Raw genomic sequence first — 12,374 nt, 5'->3', positions numbered from 1 at the left:
TCATGGGAGCCTACACAACACAACACAACACACTGTTGCTGTATGTATGTTTTATTTGTTTCTTATCTTATATTTTGGAAATGTACATCCAGTGTTGTTTTTCCTTTAAATTTCTTGGGGGGCCCCAAGAGAGTGGGGCCCTAAACTATAGCTTGTTTAGCTTAGACGTAAATCCGGCACTGCTGAAAGTCCGTTTGGGGACATGCGGGTTTTTTGAACTCGGTCGGAGAGCATCTGCAGTGAGCACTGAGGTCGGAGCGGAGTTTGCGCCGTGCCGGGGTGGAAACCCTGCTATCCGACACCGGCTCCCCGAGGGCGGGGAGGGGGGGAGCGTGCGACTGACTGCCTTGTGTGGGAAACAGAGCGAGAGAGCGCGAGCGCCGCGTCCCCTCCCCTTCCAGGCGAGAATTCCTCTTCCGCTCCTCTCTCAGAACGCGCCCCGCCCCCGCCCCTACTCCCGGGCTAGTCACGTGCTCCGAACGGCCGCCAAGCAGCGCCGCTTTTTACGACAGGGTGACAGCCAAAGGGTGCGACGACGACGACGAGGAGTGGCGGCGGCGGAGGCGCAGGAGGAGGGAGGAGGAGGGAGAGGGAGGAGGAGGAACCACCACCACCACCCTCTGAAGGGGTGTGTGGGAGGGTCGGGAACGGGACGGCGGCGCGCGCACGGGCGGGAGCGAGCGCGAGACGCCCGTCCGTCCGTCCGTCCCGACGCTAAACAACACCCACCCCCTGTCCCCGTCCATCCCCGTCCCCTCATGGGAATGTGAGGAGAGGGGGTTGACGCCCCCCCCCCTCAACCCTCGCCTCCGCCCCTGCCGCCGCCGCCGCCTGAGTCGCGAGCGAGCGAGCGCCCCCCTCGGCCCAGACCCGCCTTCCCACCGGCGGCGGCGCCCAGGTGCGGAGTCCAGAGCCAGCGCGCAGCAATGGCGTCCAACGCGGCCGAGAGGGAGATTTTCCTCACAGACCTACAGCAGGTAAAAGAGAAAGAGAGAAGGTGGTGGTGGCTTCGGCGGCCGAGGCTCTTTCCTTCGTTCCTTCCTTCCTTCTCACGGCCCGGAGAAGCTCGTCTTCCTTCCTTGCCGCCTTTTCCGCCCCCCCCCCAATCCCCTTCCAGCCTGGGGCCTCCTGGCCGCGGAGGTGGAGCCGCCCCCACTCCAGGCCCCCTTCCTCGGCGAGGCACACTCTGCCTCTCCGTGTCTTAATCTCCTTTGCTGCTGTAGCCGCTTCTCTCTCTCTCTCTCTCTCTCTCTCTCTCTCTCTGGGCTCAGGCCACCTTGAGGTGGGTGGACCCCAGGAGTTTTCCTTTCCCCTTTTCTCCGTCCCCCGCACACACGCCTTTCTTTCTCTTTCTGACACACACACACTCCCACTTTGTGCTTACTGGTAGAGAGTGGGGAATCACTATCTAGTAACTGGGCAGCGGGAGAAGATATGAGCAGGTTTGTTTGCTTCCTTATGTACCTTTCATAGCTTCCTGACTAATCCTGTATAGAGTTGGGGTGCATTTCCTGATTTTGTATAGGACTGGCTTGTTCATCACAGTCAACCTCTCGACCTTTATTCTTCACAAAATTAGTTTCTGCTGATCTCTCTTGAATACAAGATGACAGCTCTCCCACATTTATAGGACTTTAGCATACGTTATCCATTTAATGGTAAATTGCAGTACGTTGTACGCTCCTTGTATGTTGGAGTTATATTACTTACAAGTTCCATAAACTTGCAGCATGTATCCAGTATTTCACATCCATGGTCAATTGAGAAATGAACGCCCGACCAGAAATTCTGTTACTGCCTAAGTGTTTATATGAAATAGTGCTGTAACATAATTGGTATACTGTAGTTGTATCCAAATATTTGCCACTAACTGTCAAACTGTGTACAATGGGTGGATGTCAAGTGTTCTTCCGTTCCTAAATATACTGTACAGTGTGAAAGTGACTGGAGGGCAAGGCCTAGCCTGAAAAGTATAGTGTAATCACTGCCACAGGCTGTGAAAGAAACATTGTGGACTATTTTAAGCTAGCGTGGAATACTGTTGATACAGTAGCAGCATCACCTATATTTATTTTAGAAGACTTATAACTTGCCTCCTGGCTCCAAGAGGTTTCACAGTAGCTTACAATATAATTGAAGGGAAAAAAATACCTCTGATAAAACAGCAGTAATATCATAACAGAGAGTTGAGCAGCAGGAAACCAACTGTGCAAAGTGCAAGTAGATAAATAGGTACTGCTACAGAGGGAAGGTAAACAGTGTTTCCGTGTGCTGCTCTGGTTCACCAGAAGCGGCTTTGTCATGCTGGCCACATGACCTGGAAGCTGTACGCCGGCTCCCTTGACCAATAACGCGAGATGAGCGCTGCAATCCCAGAGTCGGTCACGACTGGACCTAATGGTCAGGGGTCCCTTTACCTTTTAAACCAACTGTACCAGCAGACTGCACAGTTAGAAGGGCATTCTGCAATCATAGAATCATAGACACTTGATACTTCTATTGAGAAGACCCTTTCCTGTGTCCCTACCAACCATGCCTCTGAAGGCAAAGGAATATGAAGCTAGTCCTCTATTTACCATTATGAAAGGTGAAAGGATGCACGAGGAAGGATGCAATCCTCAACTATTCTGACCATTTAGGACTTTATAGGTTATCACCAGCACCTGAAATTGTAAAGGTTTGCAGTTGTAAACCAGTTGCAACTGTTAAAACCAGGGTTATATCTTCCATGAAGCAGGTTTTAGCCAGCATTCTGGCTGCTGCATTTTACGCTAGCTGAAGTTTCCCAACACTTTTTAAATGAAATCCAATGTAGAGCATGTTACAATAAATTCAACTTAGAAGTAACCAAAGCATGTGCAACAGTGGCCAGACCTGCTTTTTTCCAGGAAAAGGCATGGCTGATGCATTTACTCAAGCTTTGCAACAGCATTCCTGGTCACAATAGTAACCTAAGTATCATAGAGCAAATTTAGGTTGAGGAGAATCCCCAGGATATGAACCTGGAGTACAGGTTCTGTTCAGACTAGGTGGTACCCGAGGCTTGGAATAGCTTCTCTATTAATTAGCAGCACCCTGTCTTTGCCAGGCTTAGCTTCAATTTATGTACTCACATCTGATCCATAACTGCTCAAGCAATGTTTAACAACTTCTGCAGGCCCTGGCATTTGATGAAAAGGAGAGATACTGCTGGGGTTCATCTGCATATTGGCGGCATCTAGTCCAAATCCCTAAACATCTCTCCAGCAGTTTCATTTTCATGTAAAAGTTGAACAGCATGAGGACAAAATATAATGCTGGGGCATCCTAGAAGCCAAAGGTCAAGAAGGCGTGCAGAAATCTCAGCACTGTTTTCTAGGACCTGCCCTACCAATAAGACCTTGAATCTTTGCGAAACTGCTTCCAAGCCCTATCCTGACCCAAGGATATAATAGTTGGTAGTCTCAAAAGCCATTGAGAGGTCTAGCAGATCCAAGAGAGATGGACTGCCCCCATTTAGCTCCTGACATAGATCATCCAGCAAAACTGCCAAGGCAGAATGAAAAGGATTGTGGGAACCAGTCTTTTCCAAAAATGTCTATAGATTTGTAACACTTGTACACCTTGCCCAAGAATAGTAGGTAGGCTGGTAATGATCCAAAGATGTAGGATCAAAGAAATGTTTTTTCAGCAGTGGCAGAACTGATGGCATCTCTCTCTCTTAAAGAAGCATTCACTACCTCTGCCAGCCATTTAGATGGTTCCCTTTGGTCAAGAGGGCATGTAGTCAGTCTCAAACCTCCAATCAACCTGTCAACATGCTCAGGCAAAACCAACTCAAACATATTTATCAATTGGAAAGCAGATACTGTGGATACATCCATAGTTTCTGTTCCTGAAGATGTGCAGGTGTAAGGAGCAGGTGTGAATGATTTCATCTGCCAAGTGTTGTGCAGATTTGTCACAGTAGGCCACTGAGGGGCTACCAAGGGTTCTTCTTTGGAGGACTCAGATTTAACAGGCTCTTCACCACTCGGAACAGCTCTGCTGGATGACACTGTACTAATGAGTTGCAGTGGAAAAGTAAAATTTTGTGAGTGATCATGTCAGCTGCTCAGGTCATTTCCCCCTTTCATACCTCTGACACGATAACCAGTCATGTTAGCTAGAAACTACCCAAGAGCAGTCAGGAATTAATTTGGATCCATCAGTCTCTATGGGCAGACCATCCTTATAGTTTTACAGAGGGTATGAAACCCTGTGAATCTACAAGAGGTAGTGAACTCCTTTGTTATGGACATTATCTCAAAGCTTCCCACCAGCAGTGTGTCCAGTCCAGCAGTGTGTGCATGTAGATAGGCCCATAGTTGTCATGGAGGCCGTGAATGCCTCACCACCACAGATAAGGGTTCATAGTACTTGTGGTTTAATAGTCTTGATAATGTTAAATCCCCCCTCTCCAAAGCAATGCCATTGGCTATTAATTCCAAGAGTTAAAGTGCATGTTGATACCAGCCTCATGACAGACTTTTTGTATTGCTTTCATAGTTTTGTCTTCTTTTTCATTTTTCCTATGGAAAAAGTCAAAATATTTTCTGCCAATTTTCTTGATAACACATGGTGTTGCAAAAAGAAGCATACTGTGTATTTTACACATTCTGTTTCCAGAATTTGCAACTTCATACATATGGTCACACAGGCTCCTAAAAATATGATATCAGCTCCCAGGATTTTAAAATAGTTTTTCATAACTGATTGAGAGAGACGTGACTTTGTAGTGACATGGATGCTGCTGTTAAAGCAAATCCAGTTGAGGCGTCCAATGTGACGTTTGTTATTTCCATATGATATGAATTGATGATGTTCACAGGGTACTTTCCCCAAGGCATCTGACTACATGCCCTCTGGACCCCTGCCTTTTTTGGCTGGTTAAAGCCAGCTGGTGTGACTGGGTGGATGAGGAAGTGCTAGCTGCTCTTATAGAGTTGGTGATGTGACTGCACCTTTAAAAACCCACCCTGGGCCCACTGGTGTGTAAGAACTACCAGCCAGTTACTAATGCCCCATTATAGGAAAAGGTGGTAGAGAGGGTGGTGGCAGAGCAACTGCAAGTGTTCCTGTATGATACTGATTATCTGGATCCACTTTAATTTGGGTTTAGGCCTGGTTTCAGTGCTGAATCGGCTTCCATTTCCCTAATGGATGACCTGTATCGGGACAGGAGGAGTGCATCCCTGTTACAATTACTCTCTCAGCAAATGCTACTGAGGGAATTTTTTTATTTTACTTCGATCCAGACCAACACGGCTACCTACCTGTAATCAGCAAATCTTGATACCATTGACCATGGTATCTTCCTAGATACCATGTGCAGGGATGGGTATTGGAGTCCCAGAGTAACATCGGGGGAGTGCTCTTTGACTTCCTGGCACCTGCGCTATGTGGTTCTGCAGGTTATTGTTTTGTTTCCAGTGCTATTTAACATCTATATCAGGCATAGGCAAACGCCAGCCCTCCAGATGTTTGGGACTGCATTTCCCATCATCCCTAGCTAACAGGACCAGTGGTCAGGGATGATGGAAATTGTAGTCCCAACATCTGGAGGGCCAGAGTTTGCGTATGCCTGATCTATATGAAGCCACTGGGAATGATTATTAGGAGTTTTGGAGCAAAGTGCCATCGGTATACTGATGACACACAACTGTACCTCTCCATAGCATCTGAATTAGGAGAGGCTATGCAATCTATGGACCAGTTTCTGCTCTGGATGAGGTTGCTAGGGGAAATGTAGCCCGGGGGGGGGGTACTCCTGGAAATGTCTTTGTCATTAGGCTAAATTGACCTTGGTGGCTAGTGTTTTTTACCTCCTTTGTCTGGTACAGCAGTTACATCTGTACCTGGACCAGGATAACTTGGGCACTGTAGTCCACACATTGCTAACCTCAAAACTGGATGTCTGAAGAACACTTTTCCAGCTGAGATTCAGCAAGCATCCTCACTTTGGGCTTTCAGGAGTCTCTTGAAGACTTTTTTTATGCTGACAAGATTTCTGATTTTTTTCCTGAATTGTCTCTGTTTTTAAAAGGAACTTTGCTATTTAAAAATTTGGCACCAATCATGAAGATAAGAAAACTTGTATACCTCTTTACAAGTGGTAAAAGGTTTAGGGAGAACTAGCACTATTCATGCTCAACTGAGAGCTGGTGGACAAGAAAATGGATCTGTTATTCCTTTGGGAGACCCTCACTATCATGACAGTTTTATAATTGTGAGCACAGGCCACTGATTGCACCCTTCAGTTTAATGTTGTTGTTTAGTTGTTTAGTCGTGTCTGACTCTTCATGACCCCATGGACCAGAGCACGCCAGGCACTCCTGTCTTCCACTGCCTCCCGCAGTTTGGTCAAACTCATGTTGATAGCTTTGAGAACACTGTCCAACCATCTCGTCCTCTCTACTAATACAAATTTGTCAAAATAGGATGGAAGTCCACGTTGTATGGGTCCTGATTTAGTGATTTTATGTCTTTTGTTTAATGCCAGCATTTGATTATCTTTTCAAAGTGGATATTATTCAGAAAGCATATTTACAATAGCGGGAATATGTGTCAAAGTAGATGTAATGCAACCTGTATTTCTTAACTACAGATAGGAGATTGGGAGCACCCTGTGGACTTAAACGTTTCTCTCTCATTTATTTACCTGCTTGTGCAGGCATTCATCATTCTCTAGCCATTTCAGAAATAGCTGTGATAATGACTTTGCCAGCATTTTGCTAACCAAAGTTGGTGCCAACCACAATTTGCACCCATGGTTCTAAATACAGTGGTACCTCTACTTACGGACGTGATCCATTCCGGGGTGCCGTTTGCACCCCGAAAATTCCGTAAGTAGAGTGCTGTGTGTGCCTGTGACGCGATAGAGCAGTCCTGCGCATGCACGAAGCAGCAAACCCAGAAGTAAACACTTCTGGGTTTGCCGCAGACTGTCTCACCAGAGTGGTGCATGCTCTGGTTATCTCCCGCTTGGATTACTGCAATGCACTCTACATGGGGCTACCTTTGAAGGTGACCCGGAAACTGCAATTAATCCAGAATGCGGCAGCTAGACTGGTGACTGGGAGTGGCCGCTGGGACCACATAACACCAGTCCTGAGAGATCTACATTGGCTCCCAGTACGTTTCCGAGCACAATTCAAAGTGTTGGTGTTGACCTTTAAAGCTCTAAACGGCCTTGGTCCTGTATACCTGAAAGAGCGCCTCCACCCCCATCATTCAGCCCGGACCCTGAGATCCAGCGCCGAGGGCCTTCTGGCGGTTCCCTCATTGCGAGAAGTGAGGTTACAGGGAACCAGACAGAGGGCCTTCTCAGTAGTGGCATCCGCCCTGTGGAATGCCCTTCCAACAGATGTCAAGGAAATAAGCAGCTATCCCATTTTTAAAAAGCAGCCCTGTTCAGGGAAGTTTTTAATATTTAATGCTGTATTGTTTTAATATTCGATTGGAAGCTGCCCAGAGTGGCTGGGGAGACTCAGCCAGAAGGGTGGGGTACAAATAATAAATTATTATTCTTATTCTTATTATTATCACCTGAAAAAACGCAACGTGAAGCAAACACAACTTGAGGTATGACTGTATCCAGCTCCTAAGGTGGAGTGGAGAAGCCAAGGTGTATTCGCTGCGTGCTGGCTGTATGCTCTGGGCACCTGGCTAGCATAGAGTCAAAACAAGCTTCCAACCTCTTCCCTGTGTCCATTCATAACTGGAGCAGGGTGGAAGTTTGCTGTGGTTTGTCTCCCATTCACCTCCAGTCGCAGCTCCAGGATTGGAGCTCCAAGCTCCAGGCTTGGAGAAAATTGGGTTTATCTTTGACTTTGAGCTATGTTGTGTGAGGTCTGGGCAAGACCCCACCCATTACGGGAGGAGCATGGTTCGTGCAACCACAAATGTTTGGGTTGGCCAAAGAATGCCAAAATTTGTGGACCCCTTGAGCCAGGCCATATTGCAGTAGCAATATGAATAACTTTAATCTGATTTGCTGAGCACCTGGCTTACAAACCTAAGAGCAGGACGTCTCAGAGACTTTATCCTGGTTAGAGGAAACATTCATGGTTGCATAACCAGCATAAGAGGCCAATCTGAGTGGATCTGTCCCAGTTGAAAGGAAAGCTCAATATAGATGAGGGAGAGTTTGAACTTAGACCTTCACCTATGACTGGCTATGGCTGACAGTCTTTATATCAGGAAATACATAAGAAAAATATAATTACTGTTACTTCATATGGCATTTGCTGCAGGGTGGATAAAAATCAATGATTTTTTAAATTAAAAAATAAAAAATCAGATTTTTTTATTTAAATCAGATTTTTTTTAAAATAAAATGCTTTTTGAGGAAAATATATTACCATCCAAAGGTTATTCCATCATGAAATAAAGATTAGTTTTTTTAATTATGTAGAATTAAAAAAGGTTGTATATGTTTAATTTTGGGGGTAAATAAATTCCATTAATCCATTCACAATGTCATGCTCTTCCAGAGGTTTTTGTAAGATTATTGGGCAGTTTCTCTGCCCACAAGATATTATCACAGATGCTTGGTTTACTTTTGCAGTTCTCAAAACTGAATTTGACTAGGCAGAGATCACATGCCTCTTCTTCACAGCAAAAATGTTATAACATGAACAGAGTTGAGAAAAAGACCTTAATCCTATTGTTCTACAAACCTATGAATACAGAATCAACCCCTTCAGTGCTAAGTTTCAAGAAGTTCAGTGAATAGAATAGAAACAATATTTTTCTGATTGTTTGGAGTGGACAGTATTTAAGTTTTTCATGTGTAGGCCGGGCTGACAGTCTAAGTTTCTTAAAATATATATATATTGTTTTTGTTTAGCCAAATTAGTTAAACAAACATGGATGTTTATTTGTTTAAGCAAATAACATTTGCTGTATTGTTATTGTTTCAGTTGAATAAATCTATTTAAATTGTTATTATTAAGGTAATGATTATTTTTCTCCTTCCTAAGTACAACAGAAAAGTTGTCCAAATATGAATGATTAACCTATTAAACTGGGGATAAAAAAACTAATATGAAAAGTTGTTATTCTAAAAATCTTCATCTACTTGCATATTAAAGTTATACCAGCAAGAATTAGTCTTTATGTAGAAAACTATGATTTAAATCAAGCCCTAGTGATTTAAATCGTGATTTAAATCAGTTTGATTTAAATCAAATCCACCCTGATTCCCTGTGAGGGGCAAATAATGTTATGTTTGGTTGCTGGTGGCATTATATTAAATAGAATGAAAACTTTGTAGAGGCCTATGCGTTCAGCCAGTATGTTACTTTGATCTCTTAATACAAACACTTGAGTATTTGGTAGTAATGACTATGTGGGAACTATACCCTGGTCAGCTGAGATGAGCAGGATTTGCATAATCATGATATTTGCTACATGTAGGAGTGTAAAATGGGTGGACAGATCTCAGGTGCATGATCTTCCTTGGACTGTTTAAACATGATGTTGATGTCAAGCAATTTGAGATTGAAAATACAGTAAAGCCCTTAGAACTTTGGACAAGATTTAGATAGTGGCACAGCCGTAGGTTACCTGCTTCTACTTTGTCTAACATAATTTGTTCTTCTTCCAAAATTAGTTCCTTGTACTGCATTCAGTGTCATTTCTGAAGTTTCCCTGAGTTTGAGTGGATACCCTGTTTGGTGTTGTGTCATGGCTTTTTTTCTTACAAATGTGATTCTACACATCCCAAGTTGTCTCATGCATTTTTGAATTGAGACAGTATTCAGTTCAAGAATAAAAATACTACTTTAGAGCATAGGTCGGCAACGTCTGGCCCATGGGCTGGATGCGGCCCACGAAGGCCATTCATACAGACTGCCCGTGAACTGATCCGCCCGCTTGGCAAGTCCCCCGTGTGCTGCACTAAACCAGCACAGTGTGGCTCGGGGACTCGTCAAGTGGCGCCGAAAATGGCACCTGCGCAGCCATGGACATGCGCAGAAGCCATTTCCGGTGCCGCGCTGTCCAAGTCCGGGATGCTGAAAATGGCACCTGCACATGTCCAGCCCACGGACGATAGTCTGTTTGAATCCTCTGGAGCACGGCCAGAAAACATTGCTGACGCCTGCTTTAGAGCATGGTTTGGGAGCCTCAAGCCTGAATCAAATGCAGCCGTACAGGCCTATCTCACTGCTCCTTGGGATTCTCCCAGCTCATGCCTCTTCACTAGGTCACACCTCTTACCAGCCCTGTTCTGAAGCCTCTGAAGAGCTTTTGCCCAGATGGAATATATCCTTGAACTGTGATAATGTTCTTGCTTGTGTGAATGGAGGATGGCAATATAGGTGTAGAAACCTTGGGCATTTGTGTGGCCAGAATGTGGCCTACTGTACAAAAGAAAGAGTTCCATCCATTGTTCCATCCACTGTTTCCCCTGGCCCCACCTTCCACACACTGGGAATGCAGTCTCTGAAAGGTTTTCCATAATGGAATGTAGCCTTTCTACTGAAAAGATGCCCCAGCCATGCATTAGAGTGTATTACAATTTTGAGGGAACATGCAGTTGCAGTTGCTCTGCACACACTTGGTCCAACAATGGTTGTTGACCCATAGACAGCTTCCCCACCTCCCCTTCTCTTCTACTTTCTCCATCATGCCAGAATACTCTTGGGGTTTATTAAACTAAGCTTTCCTGTTGCATCCAAACTGCTGGACTGTGGTTTGATCTCAGTCTAACTCTAAAGGCTTAAAGTCTGAGATTAAACCATACCGTAGTTTCCCAGTTCAGATGAAGATGGAAACTCTGGTTTAAAAAATCATGAAAATACTGAATTGCAAAATGAAAGACTGGGGAGAAGAGAGTGCCTGAGATCATTATGTTTGAACTAACCCTGAAACTGGATTCAGTATTTCATATTTGATTATAAGTGGCTCATAGGTCTGAAAATATTGAAGACTACTGATGTAACACATATCACAGTGGAAACAATGGAGAGTGCTCTTTTATTCCTTAAAAAAGGCAACAAAAATCATGAGAGAGATGATAGGTCACCCCACCTGAAAGGAAGTTAAACGTTGAAGTTTTATTTATTTTTTAATGAATTGCTTCTGGCAGTGAACATAAACACAGCAAGATGAACTGAAAAACAAAAATGAACATGAGGCACATTATAGAAGGGCTGGAGAGAGCACAATGCACATATTTTTGATTCAGTCCCTTGCACAACTAATTTTATTTCATGTTAAGCAATTTATAGAAGAAACTGATATTTTAAAACTTGCATTGACTGTAGATAAAGTTAGAAGCATCCCTGGAAAAGTAAGAGAAGTGTAAGTCAAATATGCCTGACTACTGCTGCAGCATTCTTGAACTGCTACCCATGTAGAGCTCTGTAATCTCCTTTAATGGAGACGTGTTTTCTTTGATAGCATTGTTTGTTTGTTTGTTTGTTTGTTTGTTTGGTGGAGTGAATTTTAGCCCTCAGATGGTGATTCTCCTTTCCAATTTTATTATTTTGGAAATTTGCAGCGATTGGAAAAATTGTATAAGCTTTACTCATCTCATCTTAATGCTAGAATGTAATCTACTGAATTCATTTCTGATGCTGAGTATTTTAAATCAAGAATAAGTTGCTGAGCTATTTTAAGCCCAAAGATTGTGAATGAGCACTAATAGGGAAAGTTTCTCAGGAAGCATTTACTGTGTGGATTCCGGAAGGCCTCATTAGGAAAGTAAATAAATAATTTCCTATGATTGGTCAGTACTGTCTGGCAGGTACTGTCAATCTTCTGAAAGCCAAATTAGGTTACCACCTCTCATTAATTGGATCTCTGAATTGAAAAGCACTCTATACAGCTATCTGTAATAGAACTCTTAGCCTGCAATCTTATATATCAGGGGTTGGAATCATTTTTCAGGCAAAGGAGAGTCCACATTTCCTTATGGTCAACTTTCTTGTCAACCTGTCAGGCAGGCAGAGGAAAAAGTGGGTAAAACACTACAGTAGATCTCATCCTCAGTGGCGGAGGAACCCTCTCCGGCACCCGGGGCGGCACAGCCCATACGGAATGCACATCCAGTATGGACTGCGCATTTGTGGCATCTCGCGTGTGCGCACTCTGTATGGAATGCCGCACCTGTGCACTCCGTACAGGCGGCGCCCCTACGGACTGTGTGTGCCCTTGACGGCTCTACAGCTGGGGGGAGGCAGGGGCCATCTTGTCACCCCTCCCAGAGTGGAACCCGGTGCGGCCTGCCCCCCCTTCCTACACCCCTGCTCCTCCTTTCTCCATTCAGGCAAGCAAGTAGCATTATCTCGGAAGAAGGACACATTCCAGTCAGGGAAAAGCAATCAATTAGGACTAGTGAGGGCCTT

General features: G+C 44.6%; 1 protein-coding gene across 4 annotated transcripts in view; it reads left to right on the top strand.

Annotated features, from left to right (window-relative positions):
- The first annotated feature begins 515 nt into the window (after nucleotides 1-515).
- The window catches only part of PKN2 (protein kinase N2), a 47,523-nt gene continuing 35,664 nt past the window's right edge, over nucleotides 516-12,374 (top strand). For 2 of the 4 annotated variants that reach the window (XM_060276747.2, XM_035121355.3), the window contains exon 1: nucleotides 516-977. In XM_060276747.2, coding sequence (XP_060132730.2) covers nucleotides 927-977 — 51 coding nt within the window. In that variant the 5' untranslated portion in view covers nucleotides 516-926. Of the gene's footprint in view, nucleotides 1,443-12,374 lie in introns of all 4 variants that reach the window. The other 2 variants (XM_088673831.1, XM_035121359.3) reach the window with 2 other exon arrangements.

This window comes from Zootoca vivipara, chromosome 7, assembly GCF_965207765.1.
Source record: "Zootoca vivipara chromosome 7, rZooViv2.hap1.1, whole genome shotgun sequence".
Classification (NCBI taxonomy): domain Eukaryota; kingdom Metazoa; phylum Chordata; class Lepidosauria; order Squamata; family Lacertidae; genus Zootoca; species Zootoca vivipara.
This window is presented reverse-complemented; position numbering and strand designations above follow the sequence as displayed.